Raw genomic sequence first — 11,686 nt, 5'->3', positions numbered from 1 at the left:
AGTTACTATATATATATCTCCATGTTTCATACAAAATTCTTATAATTTCTATCAAATGGCTGAAATTTTTAGGATGGTATTCATATTTCTGGTTGTCCTTCATCCCACTGGCTGTAAGAAATGTTTAACATAACCTTTCCTAGAAATATATATATATATATATATATATATATATGTATATCTGAAGAATTGGATGTTAATATGCAGTTAGTGTTGGCTATTGGAAACAAAGCTTTCAAATAATTGTTGCAAAATGGCAATAAGACTCCATGAACAGAATAGAGTGATAACAGGAGCTCTTTTGTAGTGCAAACCAAATGATGATCATTTCTGGTTTAGTAATCCAAAATTGATCTTATTTCTACTTCATTTAGTTCTTTTTCAGGTAAATTATGATCATTTTTATATATGTTTATTTAATGCAACATAAGAGAAACAAATTTTACTAATCACTTCTTGTACTTTCTATTTCTGCAGAATTCATTTGAACTCAGCTTTTTCATTTGGATTTGGGTAATTAGATTTCTGAAACTCATTAATTCTTTAAAATCAGAGTCTTGGTTATTACTTAGCTTGATTTTTTTTTTTATTAACAATTTCAGTGGGAATTTGGATTGAGATCTTGTTACCATGAAAACTTTGAGATCACCATTGCAAGAGTTGTTATAGCGTAAGTGAATTGTAAATTTTTTTTACCGAATATTTCCTTAATTTTAATATTAATGACTCCTTTTTTTGAAATATTTTTCAGGATTATTGTTCAATTTGTTTGCACTTATAGCACTCTTCCTATGTATGCACTTGTAACACAGGTAATAACAATTAAACCAATTTTTAATTATGTTACATAACCATGTTAAATACTGTCAATAAATTAATTCATTAATAATTAAGATTTATTTATATATATATATATATATTGACAGATGGGATCAAAGTTCAAAGGGGCATATGTTTGAAGAGAGTGTTGGAAAAATAATAAGGAAATGGCATGAAGATGTCAGAACTAAGAGGAAGGAGCAACAAGTTGAGGCTGTAACAAATGTATCACCCACTCAATAAAAAGGAAATATTTACCACTTTTTTGTACATAAGAACCATGTTAAATTTTGGCCAAATTTATAGAAATATATATATTTATATATATAAACTGAACTCAAGGACTTCATACTCACAATTAAATGGCTCAATACCTTGACCCGGCAAAGGGTCTAGTATTTACTTGTCTACTTAAGTCAAGTGACACCTAGAACGGACAATCTAAACTTGGTTTTTGTTATTTTAGTGTCTATAATTCCCCTGTCCAATAATGTTATGCCAATTGTCACTTCCGGTGGACTACGTGGCATAATCTTTAGTCGCTATTACTGTATATTTTTTTCCTTATTTATTTATTTATTTCACTACTGTTATATAACCGGTAGTTTATTTTATTTTATTTTTTTATAATTTAGTAATAGTTTCTTGACTTTTGCACTTTTAAGTCTTTAGAGATATCTCAAATCTAGAGATGAACCAGATTGATCATTGGATTGCATCCAATGGATAGTACCAATTCATATATAATTTTAGACAGTATAAAAAAGTGCCGAACAAATAGTAGATAATAGTTACTTTGCATAATTTTCTAAACAAATAATAGCCGTTAAATCATCCTGATAGATGATGATCTAACTCTTTGGAAAATAACATACGCAATTGATGTTTATATATATATATATATATATTGGTTTTTGACCATCTATTTCCTATTAATAAAGGGTTCTAAATGATTGAGTGAAATACTGAAAGCTCTATAAAAGATAAATTACTCTCAATAGTCTTAGTATATACAAGATTTCTGATTTGAACCACTTGTTTTAAATGACCGAAATTTTTATTACTCGAACCACTATTGATATTTTTTTTATATAAAAATAAATAAAACTGTATAAAATATAAATAAGTAAAAATAATTTGTTGAGTTGTATAAATAAATATAACTTCTATTTACAAGAATGAGAGGAAAAAAAGAAAAAAACCAGAAAAAAAAAAAATCAAAAAAAGAAACGTTCAGTGAGAGTTGGCAACTAATCATCTTTGCATACAAAGGAAATTAAATCAAAACTACTCAAAGGCCAACCACTCCATCAACAACTCTTCTTGAGTGCATGACAATGGTCATGTTACTCATTTCTTTTTCGGTACCAACATTTTTTTATTTATTTTGATCTCATGTCTCAAATAATTTTGGCAAGATATACAAATATTCTTATATAAATTATATAGATAAAAAATTCTTCAGACATTTCATTACATCATAAGGAAAAAAAAAAAGTGGCACATTATCTAATCTTAGACAGCTTGTATTTCCAATGAGAAAACTCCATGACTTTAAAAGTACTTGATTATATTATACTTTTCTGACATAATATTAATCATTTTTAAATATATTTTCAATTAATTCATTCAGAAAATATTCTAAAAAGTGAAGAAATGAATTGATTTTTTTACGTTTGCATCAATTTCAAATAAATAAAACTCAATTAAATTTTTTTGACACTAAACGATAAACACCCCCATTAAATTAAACAGTAAAGAATAAAAACAAACACATATTTATAAAAAGCAAAATAATAAATAAACTTATCAAATATTAATTTTTTTTTTGACACTAAGTGATAAACACCCCATTAAAATCTCAAATTAGGGGCGAATATAAATGTGAAGCACACTAGCTACACTTTTTCATCGCCTTTTTATTTTATCAAACATTAAACTAACCCAATATAAAAGCATTCTCAATTATAAAAGTCATTAAAACTAATGAAAAAAAAGACAGGTAATTCTAACAACCAAACTTTGTCTTCATTTCAAAAAAGCACCATCTTTTTCCTTGAAAACATGCACCAAGCCACGCTTCTCTCATGCTTCTCTAACCCAACAACGTCAACCACTTCCCTTCTTATTCCTTCTTCACCATCTCAACCTCATTCATACTCTCTTTCTCCATCAATGGCTTTCTCATTCTCATTCTCACTTCTTCTTTCTTTCTTATTACTTTCAGTATCTCATTCTACTTATTTAGAAGCTCAAGAGAAAGACAAGGTTACTGCACTACCTGGCCAACCATTGAACTTAAGCTTCTCTCATTACTCCGGTTATGTCACCGTCGATGAAGTTGCCGGCCGTGCACTCTTTTACTGGCTCATCGAGGCTATCGACAGAAAAACTATGGTATGTATTTATGTATATGTATGTTTTACAAAATACAATGATATACGGTTTAATATTCATCAATGATATACATATGCTTGTAGGCCGGAGAGTCATTGCCTCTTGTTCTCTGGCTCAACGGTGGCCCCGGTTGCTCGTCGATTGCCTACGGTGCCTCTGAAGAGATCGGTCCGTTTCGTATTAGTGGCGATGGCCGGAGTCTCTTCTTGAATCCATACTCTTGGAACAATGGTCATCTTTTGGTTATTTTGCTAGAGTTTTAATCTTCTTTTGAAATTTATGAAGTTTCATGAATTTTATTAATTATTGGTTTATGTGTTGTTCTCATTGTTTAGTTGCCAACTTGTTGTTCTTGGAGTCTCCTGCTGGTGTTGGCTTCTCTTATTCTAATACTACTTCTGATCTTTTGACCACTGGAGATCAAAGAACTGGTAATAATTAAATGCATCATATATATATATACATACTTAATTCATGTTATGTATTCATTTATTGAATTCTTTGCTGTTATTGTAGCAAATGATACATATGTCTTCCTTGTGAACTGGTTAGAGAGGTTTCCACAATACAAGAACAGAGATTTCTACATTGCAGGAGAGAGTTATGCAGGTGATAAAACAAAGAAACTAAACTAAAACTATTCATATTATTTATTAATGTTCATATCATGATCAAATATTTGGTGCATTTTTTCTGCAGGTCACTATGTACCTCAACTTTGCCATCTCATACTTCAAAACAACAAACAGAATCAAACGCAAATCATTAATCTCAAAGGCTTCATGGTATACATATCTATATATATATATACACAAATAAATATATGTTTAGGCATTTCTGATTGCATTTATTTGATTGCTGATGTATTCTGCAGGTTGGTAATGCAGTCACAGATGATTACTATGATTATGTAGGCACATTTGAGTTCTGGTGGAATCATGGATTGATCTCTGATACTACTTATCAGAATCTCAAACAAGCTTGTTATTCAACATCTTCGATTAATCCCACCTACGACTGCATGACCGCCCTCGAGCTCGCCTCATCAGAGCAAGGGAACATAGACCCTTACAGTATATATACACCCCCTTGCACAAACTCTTCTTCACTGAAGATCAACAGAAAGAGTCATTATGTAAGTCATGAGCTTAACTTGAATTAATGCAGTAATTAAACTTAAAACTATATCTAATTATAATTAACATTTTTGTTCTTGATAGCCATGGATGCATAAAGCCTATGATCCATGTAGTGACAGGCATGCAAAGATGTACTACAACCTTCCTCAAGTGCAGGAGGCCATGCATGCTAATGCCACTGGACTTCCTTATCCTTGGGATACATGCAGGTCTTATTCAGTTGTTCTTTAACTATCCATTTAAACATAATATTAATTAAGACTCTAATTAATGTTAGACTTTATCAACAGTGATCTTTTGTATACCAACTGGGGGGATTCCCCTAGATCCATGCTTCCTTTATACAAAGAGCTCATTGCAGCTGGATTGAGGGTTTGGATGTTCAGGTACATACACCTTCATAATATTTACATAATTTAGTTAATATGTGTTTAGTTTAATACATAGTTTTTCTCATTTTGTATGGTAATTAATGGCAGTGGAGACACAGATGCAGTAGTGCCATTGAGTGCAACAAGATACTCCATTGATGCTTTAAAGCTTCCCACTGTTAGCAACTGGTATCCATGGTATGACAAGGGAAAGGTTAGTCTCTAACTAGAGTTTATTTATTTAACTTTAACTTTAGTTAATTTTAATTAACTCTAGTTTTGTTGTTATTGTTTTTGTAGGTTGGAGGATGGAGCCAGGTTTATGAAGGCTTGACATATGTAACCATTGCTGGAGCTGGACATGAAGTCCCACTTCATAAACCAAGACAAGCTCTTATTCTTATCAGCCACTTCTTAAAAGGCACACCTATGCCTTCCAGTTAATTTGCAGAACTAGAACATTGTTATTAGAGAAGATATTGACGAATAAAATGGTGAAATAAATTTCTCATTCGATATTTTTGCATAAAGTTGAAAAGGTTGATGGGGAGTACATACTCTGTCACATGAATCATTCATGAATGTATTCTGATTTGATGAAGTTACATGACATGAAAAATTATTAAGAAAGCCTGCTAGTTTAGTTTCAGAAATAGTTTCAGGCCATTGCCGCCTTCTTAGCTGCTTCTTGCTGTTGTAATTCGATCAACCTTTCAGCCCAAGCTTTTTCCCGAGCCACCGCAGCCATCTTCCTCTCAATTCTCTCCGCGTCTCTCTTCTTTCTGAATTCTGCGTACTGAGCTTTGCGTTTCTTCTTTTCAGACTGATGAAACAGAAACATGTCGAAATAGACATTAGCTGAAGCTAAATTTAGATATTTGGTTATCTAAGATGGAAATTCAAGCTGACAATGAAGATACATTCAATTAAAACATTAGGTTCATCATGATGCTTATCCCGTGTACTTGGAATTCTCTAAAGTCTAAAAGTAAGCCTGGAAATACATATTTATCTCATAACTCTCAACCATAACAAACTTGAACGATGATAGAAAATATCTCATATTACGTCATTTAACAGCAACATAAAGCCAAGGTAAATATTTGAAGAATATATACATATATATTAATATAATTATTCCCCTGATAATGATTATCAACAAAATAGTGTAAGAACATCTATTCACATACATTAATGTGAGAACTCAAACAAGTGCCACAAAGAATGTGGAAGACATGAACTATTGCCAATAACAAGGATCGGTTGAGATACAACACAGGAAGAGGTATGAGAAAGTGACAAAAATGGGGCGCATAGAAGAAAATGATGGAAGTCAATCAGACAGAATGGTGCCAGACTTGAATAACAGTAAAACCATCTTTAAACCTTGCAGAGGATCATATAACTAGTTAAATAACAATCCCACTATTACATGCATAGGGACTGTGGGACTTTGAGTAGTTTTCATAAATTCTGGGAATCATTATATTCTTCATAGCTCAGGACTGCAGTAGAAAGTGGATACATAATCCAACTTCATTATATGGGCACTCATCTAATGATAATGGCTTCAAAGGAACCTCACGGAAATGCAACAAATTGCATTGAAGACATTGGAATAAATGAGAAGCCTTTGTTAATTGTCATTTGATGAGGGAAAGAAAGGGTTAACTATGAAGATTTCTAACTCAGTGTACTCTGTAAGAAGAATTGAAAGAGATCAAAGTCTGATGCATCTAGAGGCAGTTTATGTTAATTCATACCATACAGTAATCATGTTCATTCATAACATGAAAGGGATGTAAATCATATTGCTAGAAAAAAAAAAAAAATGAAAGTATTCGAGACAACCATACCAATATGAAAGCCTTTCTTTGTTTGATGCGTTTCAGTCGCTTCCTTCCCCTGGCCTTGTCACTTCCTTCATTGGGCCGACTTCTAGGAATTGGTTCTCCAGGCACATACTGAACCCAAGCATAAGGCCCTACACAACATGATTACCACAGCAAAGCAGAAATTAAACAAAATTTCAATGATTAATAATAACATCACGCAATATTAAAAGTGAATCTAAATAAATCATTATAAAAAATCATGAAACAGATAAAAAACACTCCATATAATAACTAAAAAGCGATGCGCATGAAATTGTTAAGGACCTCTACAAACACTGATACTTCATTTGCCAGGATAAAGGTAATCCACCTTTGCAACAGAATCTTTGCACAACACAGATCATTCACGGGCATGCTCAAGGCCCCAGAATTTAACATTATATGAAGTAAATCTTGATGACAAAATAAACATGCCAAACAAAGACCAAATTGAGATTGCCTTCAAATCTAACATATTCAATTCAGTAAGGAAACTGTATTACAGGAAGGACAAAACACAAAGATTACTATCAAGCATGATGACAATCTGTTTTGAACTGAAACACAGAAACAGGTGATCAAAACAAGACAACATAATATGAATCCAGACCTGGAGGTCTGAGGCTTGCTCTTTTCCTTCGAGGTTTGAACCCAGGCCTTCTCTTCAAGTACCGGGTGTCCATTAAGTCACTGAAACTCGATGCAGGGGAGTATGTGGAAAAGAAGGAAGACATTATAGATTTCCTAATGGTGCTACCAAAGCAATTGACAAGCATGGTACTAGAAGGGCCAATAGTCATGGGAGAAGGAATCCCATGTGGAGATGGGAGCGGAAGTGGCCTTAACCGAAGAGCTGATAATGGACGTATGATGTTCCGCAGAGCTCCACCAATGCTCATCTTTCTCTTTCTTTCTCTCTTTCTCTCAACACTCAGCTGCCCCACAATTCACACAGAGTTGGGATCCAACTTCACCCAAGGTTCAACGAAAGCTGCAAACCTTAAGAATGAAAGCCTACAGAAAGAAGGTAACATGAAACCATAAGCAAGATGAATCTAAGAATATACTTCTAGATCTAGACATTGAAACCATGGTGAACAATAATCCAAAAAATCCCAACTTTACAAGCATACGAAACTTGGAGAACTTAGAGAATACAAATTGCATTTGTATCAAACCAAATAGCTTACAGAAATTTTTAATAAAAAAAAAAACACCACAAAGACATGAACAAGAAGGAAGATAGACATTGAAAACATGATGATCTATGATCAAAATCCCAACTTTACGAGTATACAGAACTTGCAGAACTTAAGAACAGTGATTGTATTACAAACAAACAAATCAAAAATGTTAAATAATCCAACAAACCAAACAACAAAATTAAGGGAAACAATGACTGAAAAACATGTATATATGCTCAGAAAAAAGCCTGATTGTGCCCAGGAAAGATTAAATACCAGTGCAATGAGCAGATAGAAGGAAGCAAACAGAAGATCTAAGCAGAGTTTGAGAAAAAACAAAAACCAATGAACAATCTCATATTCGATCGATCAACAGCCGCCGCCCCGCCGCCGGAGAAGAAGCAGGAAGGATAAACGATTCGAAGAGTTTAGGATGGCACCCTATCGGGTCGGATTGGGTTAGAGTTTCAAACCCGGATCCGACTAGCCAACAACGGTGGATGATGGATATCATGGATCTAGTCCTTTTTTCTTTTATTTTTAAAGGTTAACCTCCATCTTTTTTTAATTAATATGCTTATCATATATTAATGTTTTTGGTTAAAAATTAAAATGTAATGGTAGAATATATCATTTCATTGATTTTTTTTAAAAATATATACGACAATGTTTTTACATGCAAACCCATGAATGATGATTATTAATAAAAAACAGTTTTTTTTTTTTTTAACTTTGTTTGTTTTTATATCGTAGTAATATTTATGTAGCTATATTATTTGAAAAATTTTCTATTATTATTCTATTGCTAAAATTTAATTAATTAATTTTTTATAATTTTAATTTTCATATATTATTTGATTTAGTTTTTATTATGTGTGTGCTATTGATGAGATACAGATCTAAATCTTACATTAACGTACACTATTTATTTTTTATATTAAAAACTAACCTTTCATCCTTATTTTCATTTCTAGTAATAAGTAAATGTAAATCAAAATTAAAATTAATTAGAATTAAAAAATAATTTTAGTCACCCGCCAAATTTTTTTTTTGTCATTCCTCTTATATTTTTAATATAAATTAAATATTAAACAAAATTTAATGTTCATCAAATATTAGGATCAACCTGCCACGTGGAGTTCTTTAACGGCGTTGCTCATCTTTATTAAGCTACTCCGCAGGACCATCAGAACACAACCTCCCTGCGACCTTGGTAGAGTCCTCCATTTCTCTCCTTCGTTGGTTCCGATCTAAGAATTCATCGATTCACGAAAGCTCGAAGCTTTTCTCTCAGTTTCCAGAGCGATCGACGATGGCGAGAGGAAGCTCGCAGTCGCAGACTACGTCTTCAACCGGTGGCGCGGCACGGCCGCAGACGGTTGGGCCCCGTGGCTCCGCCGCTGCAACGGCGGGAATGCGGCGCCGGAGGGTTGGCGCAGGTGGTGGCGGTGGATCCGCGGGATTTAGCGGCGGGGGAGGGAGCAACATGCTCCGATTCTACACCGACGACGCTCCGGGCTTGAAGATGTCTCCTACGGTGGTGCTCGTCATGAGTCTCTGCTTCATCGGCTTCGTCACCGCCCTTCACGTCTTCGGCAAGCTCTACCGCTACCGATCCGGAAATCCCTGATCTCTGATCCGAAGGACGGGAGCTATGTAGAAGATCTAGGTCTCATTCTCTTTCTCTGACTTTTGTTTTCAAGGATCCCCTTTTTCTGCTCTCTATCTGGTGGTGATGTTTTGATCTCTGAGGCCTTGGATTAATTTTTAGGTATTTCGGTTCTCATGGATTTTGGTAGATCCGATCATCTCTGTTTCTCTATATTGCATCTGTTGACATGCTGTTTCGCAATTCGCTTGGATCATTTCATTTGCTTGCATTAATGAATGTTGGAAGTTGTTTTCGTTTAAATGATATCATAGACGAAGTATTGATTACCAAATCATCAAGAGAAGCTTGTTTATAATTCCATCTATTTGTTTCTATTAAATAGCACGCATCTCTCCTGCTTCTTGTCTGTGCTGTTGGCAATTTTGGCTTGTCATGTCTCTTTAGATCTAATTTATATTTGGTGTTTGAAAAATTTTATTTGTAAGTAATTTGTTGTCTTTTGCAATGACCAATGGAGTTAGTGTTGATAGAGTCATAGAGAGATTTAGGTTAGTGTTGATAAAGATACTTAGACCAAGGTTTTGCAACACTAGGGAATGGACTATTGGAAGTGATTTTGTAGAGGATTGTGTTGGTTTTTTAGATAGATGAGAAAGCGATAATATGATGAACCTGTCTTAGCTAGCGTGAGCTTGACAGTGTTAAAAGATAACGAGGAAACAGAAGTATGCCTCATCGGGAAGACAAAGATTTTTTTTATTTTTTTTTTAGTTTTTAAATTTATGATGTAGTCTTCTCTCAAGTTATCTGATAATGAATTGGGTTTTTATCTCTTTAAGCCAAAATTACTACATAGTAGCATTCTGTTTCGTGTGGTTGTTCTGTGACTCATATTTGCAAGGGTGACTGTGTGAAGACTCGTTTGATCAAGGAGAAAGATATCTGAATTAAGACACACCAACATTTTTCTCTACAGCTCAAACCAAAGACTTCCTGGTTGCATATTCTTATTCTTAAGCATTTTGAACTATGGTAGTTAATGCCATAAACTTCTCATCTTCTCAATCAAAGTCAAATTTTTTTTACGAGGCCTCTTATTATCCACCAATTTTGCTGCATATTGCTATAATTTTTTAGAACCATTTAGTTTTTGGACAGAAGATGTTACAAGTTCCTTCTGTATCAAATCCTTATTTGCATATCTTCTACTCTTACATATCAATTTCAAATCCATTTATTCATAGCGTCCATCAATAAAAGATTCTCCTCTTTTAAGGATTTTCCTTGTCTTTTTAATATTGTTAGCAGTTGCTTGTGCGGAGGCTGTTAGTATCTATTTGCTAATTTGGTCTATTTGCTTCACGAGAAGGATATAAGTAACTGGTTAGGTAGGATGCTTTTTAGGAGTATAAATGCGATCAATTATTCCTTATCTTCCATGCGTATGATGTGGACAACTCCTGGCAATGATGCATGCATCATAGGTTTGTTATCACCAATGGACTCTTTCCCGGATTTTAGCAACTTAATGTATAACCAATATTTGTGTCAACTAGACAGCTTTTCTGATATATGGTTATAGGTTATAACTGTCTATGACAAGGTATCATATGCAGAACTAAAACAAGGATCGTCTGTGCATAATGGAAAACTTGGAACATTCAGTTACCAAGGACCAATCTTGTTGGGCATATCATATATCTTAAGTTGTTGTATTGGTCATGTCATATTTTTTTTTTTCTTTTCCTAAACCGGGCATATTTCTGATTCATATTGTCAAGGAGTATGTCTGGCTTGAAGCACTATGTGATAATTTTTATGTCTTTGCTCAGTTATTAGGAACAAATTTTGGCTGGGTATATGATTTTTTTCTCAAATACGCTTTATTATGACATGAATTTGGATTGAAAAGCTTGCTTTTGCTGATATGCTATGAGTTCTCTAAAGTACCCTCATGATACCAGATTTTCTTAAAATGTTTCTGTGAATTTTGCAATAGCTTGATTTGTTGGTTCTTTAAAAAGTTTCATATGTCAAGGTGTGCTGAAAACTATTGTCTGAAGTTGATATAGATGCAGAACTCTCAATCTTTTCTTAAATCATTGAATGCTCATATGTGAATTCTGCATATCTTATATAAACAGTTGCATTACTCTTCCTGATTCCATTTATTATTTTTTTTCTTTAAACTCTGTGAAAGTTATACCTTTTATCTGAAATTATTGCAAAGGTGCCACAATTTTTACACAATTGTATGCCAGGTGTTTGCTTGATTGTTTTTTTGAAGTGG

General features: G+C 33.5%; 4 protein-coding genes across 4 annotated transcripts; 3 read left to right on the top strand and 1 right to left on the bottom strand.

The window, feature by feature from the left end:
* The first annotated feature begins 55 nt into the window (after window positions 1-55).
* LOC120282934 (MLO-like protein 9) lies at window positions 56-959 on the top strand. The gene is made up of 6 exons (XM_039289766.1): window positions 56-76; window positions 308-385; window positions 478-513; window positions 603-670; window positions 752-812; window positions 927-959. The coding sequence occupies exons 1-6, from the start codon at window positions 56-58 to the stop codon at window positions 957-959; spliced, it is 297 nt and encodes a 98-aa protein (XP_039145700.1).
* Window positions 960-2,941: 1,982 nt separating this feature from the next.
* Window positions 2,942-5,237, top strand: LOC120282380 (serine carboxypeptidase-like 27). The gene is made up of 10 exons (XM_039289185.1): window positions 2,942-3,216; window positions 3,300-3,447; window positions 3,552-3,647; window positions 3,733-3,825; window positions 3,916-4,001; window positions 4,091-4,351; window positions 4,437-4,564; window positions 4,646-4,741; window positions 4,835-4,940; window positions 5,027-5,237. Exons 1-10 carry the CDS (start codon window positions 2,995-2,997, stop codon window positions 5,168-5,170), a joined length of 1,380 nt encoding a protein of 459 aa, XP_039145119.1. The 5' UTR covers window positions 2,942-2,994; the 3' UTR covers window positions 5,171-5,237.
* LOC120282382 lies at window positions 5,214-8,234 on the bottom strand. The gene is made up of 4 exons (XM_039289187.1): window positions 8,061-8,234; window positions 7,211-7,614; window positions 6,583-6,710; window positions 5,214-5,549 (listed from the first exon to the last, which is right to left on the bottom strand). Exons 2-4 carry the CDS (start codon window positions 7,497-7,499, stop codon window positions 5,385-5,387), a joined length of 582 nt encoding a protein of 193 aa, XP_039145121.1. The 5' UTR covers window positions 7,500-7,614; window positions 8,061-8,234; the 3' UTR covers window positions 5,214-5,384.
* Window positions 8,235-8,969: 735 nt separating this feature from the next.
* LOC120282316 (protein transport protein Sec61 subunit beta) lies at window positions 8,970-9,754 on the top strand. The gene has a single exon (XM_039289101.1). The coding sequence runs from the start codon at window positions 9,097-9,099 to the stop codon at window positions 9,412-9,414; it is 318 nt and encodes a 105-aa protein (XP_039145035.1). The 5' UTR covers window positions 8,970-9,096; the 3' UTR covers window positions 9,415-9,754.
* Window positions 9,755-11,686: the final 1,932 nt, after the last annotated feature.

This window comes from Dioscorea cayenensis, chromosome 18 (assembly GCF_009730915.1).
Source record: "Dioscorea cayenensis subsp. rotundata cultivar TDr96_F1 chromosome 18, TDr96_F1_v2_PseudoChromosome.rev07_lg8_w22 25.fasta, whole genome shotgun sequence".
Classification (NCBI taxonomy): Eukaryota; Viridiplantae; Streptophyta; class Magnoliopsida; order Dioscoreales; family Dioscoreaceae; genus Dioscorea; species Dioscorea cayenensis.
This window is presented reverse-complemented; position numbering and strand designations above follow the sequence as displayed.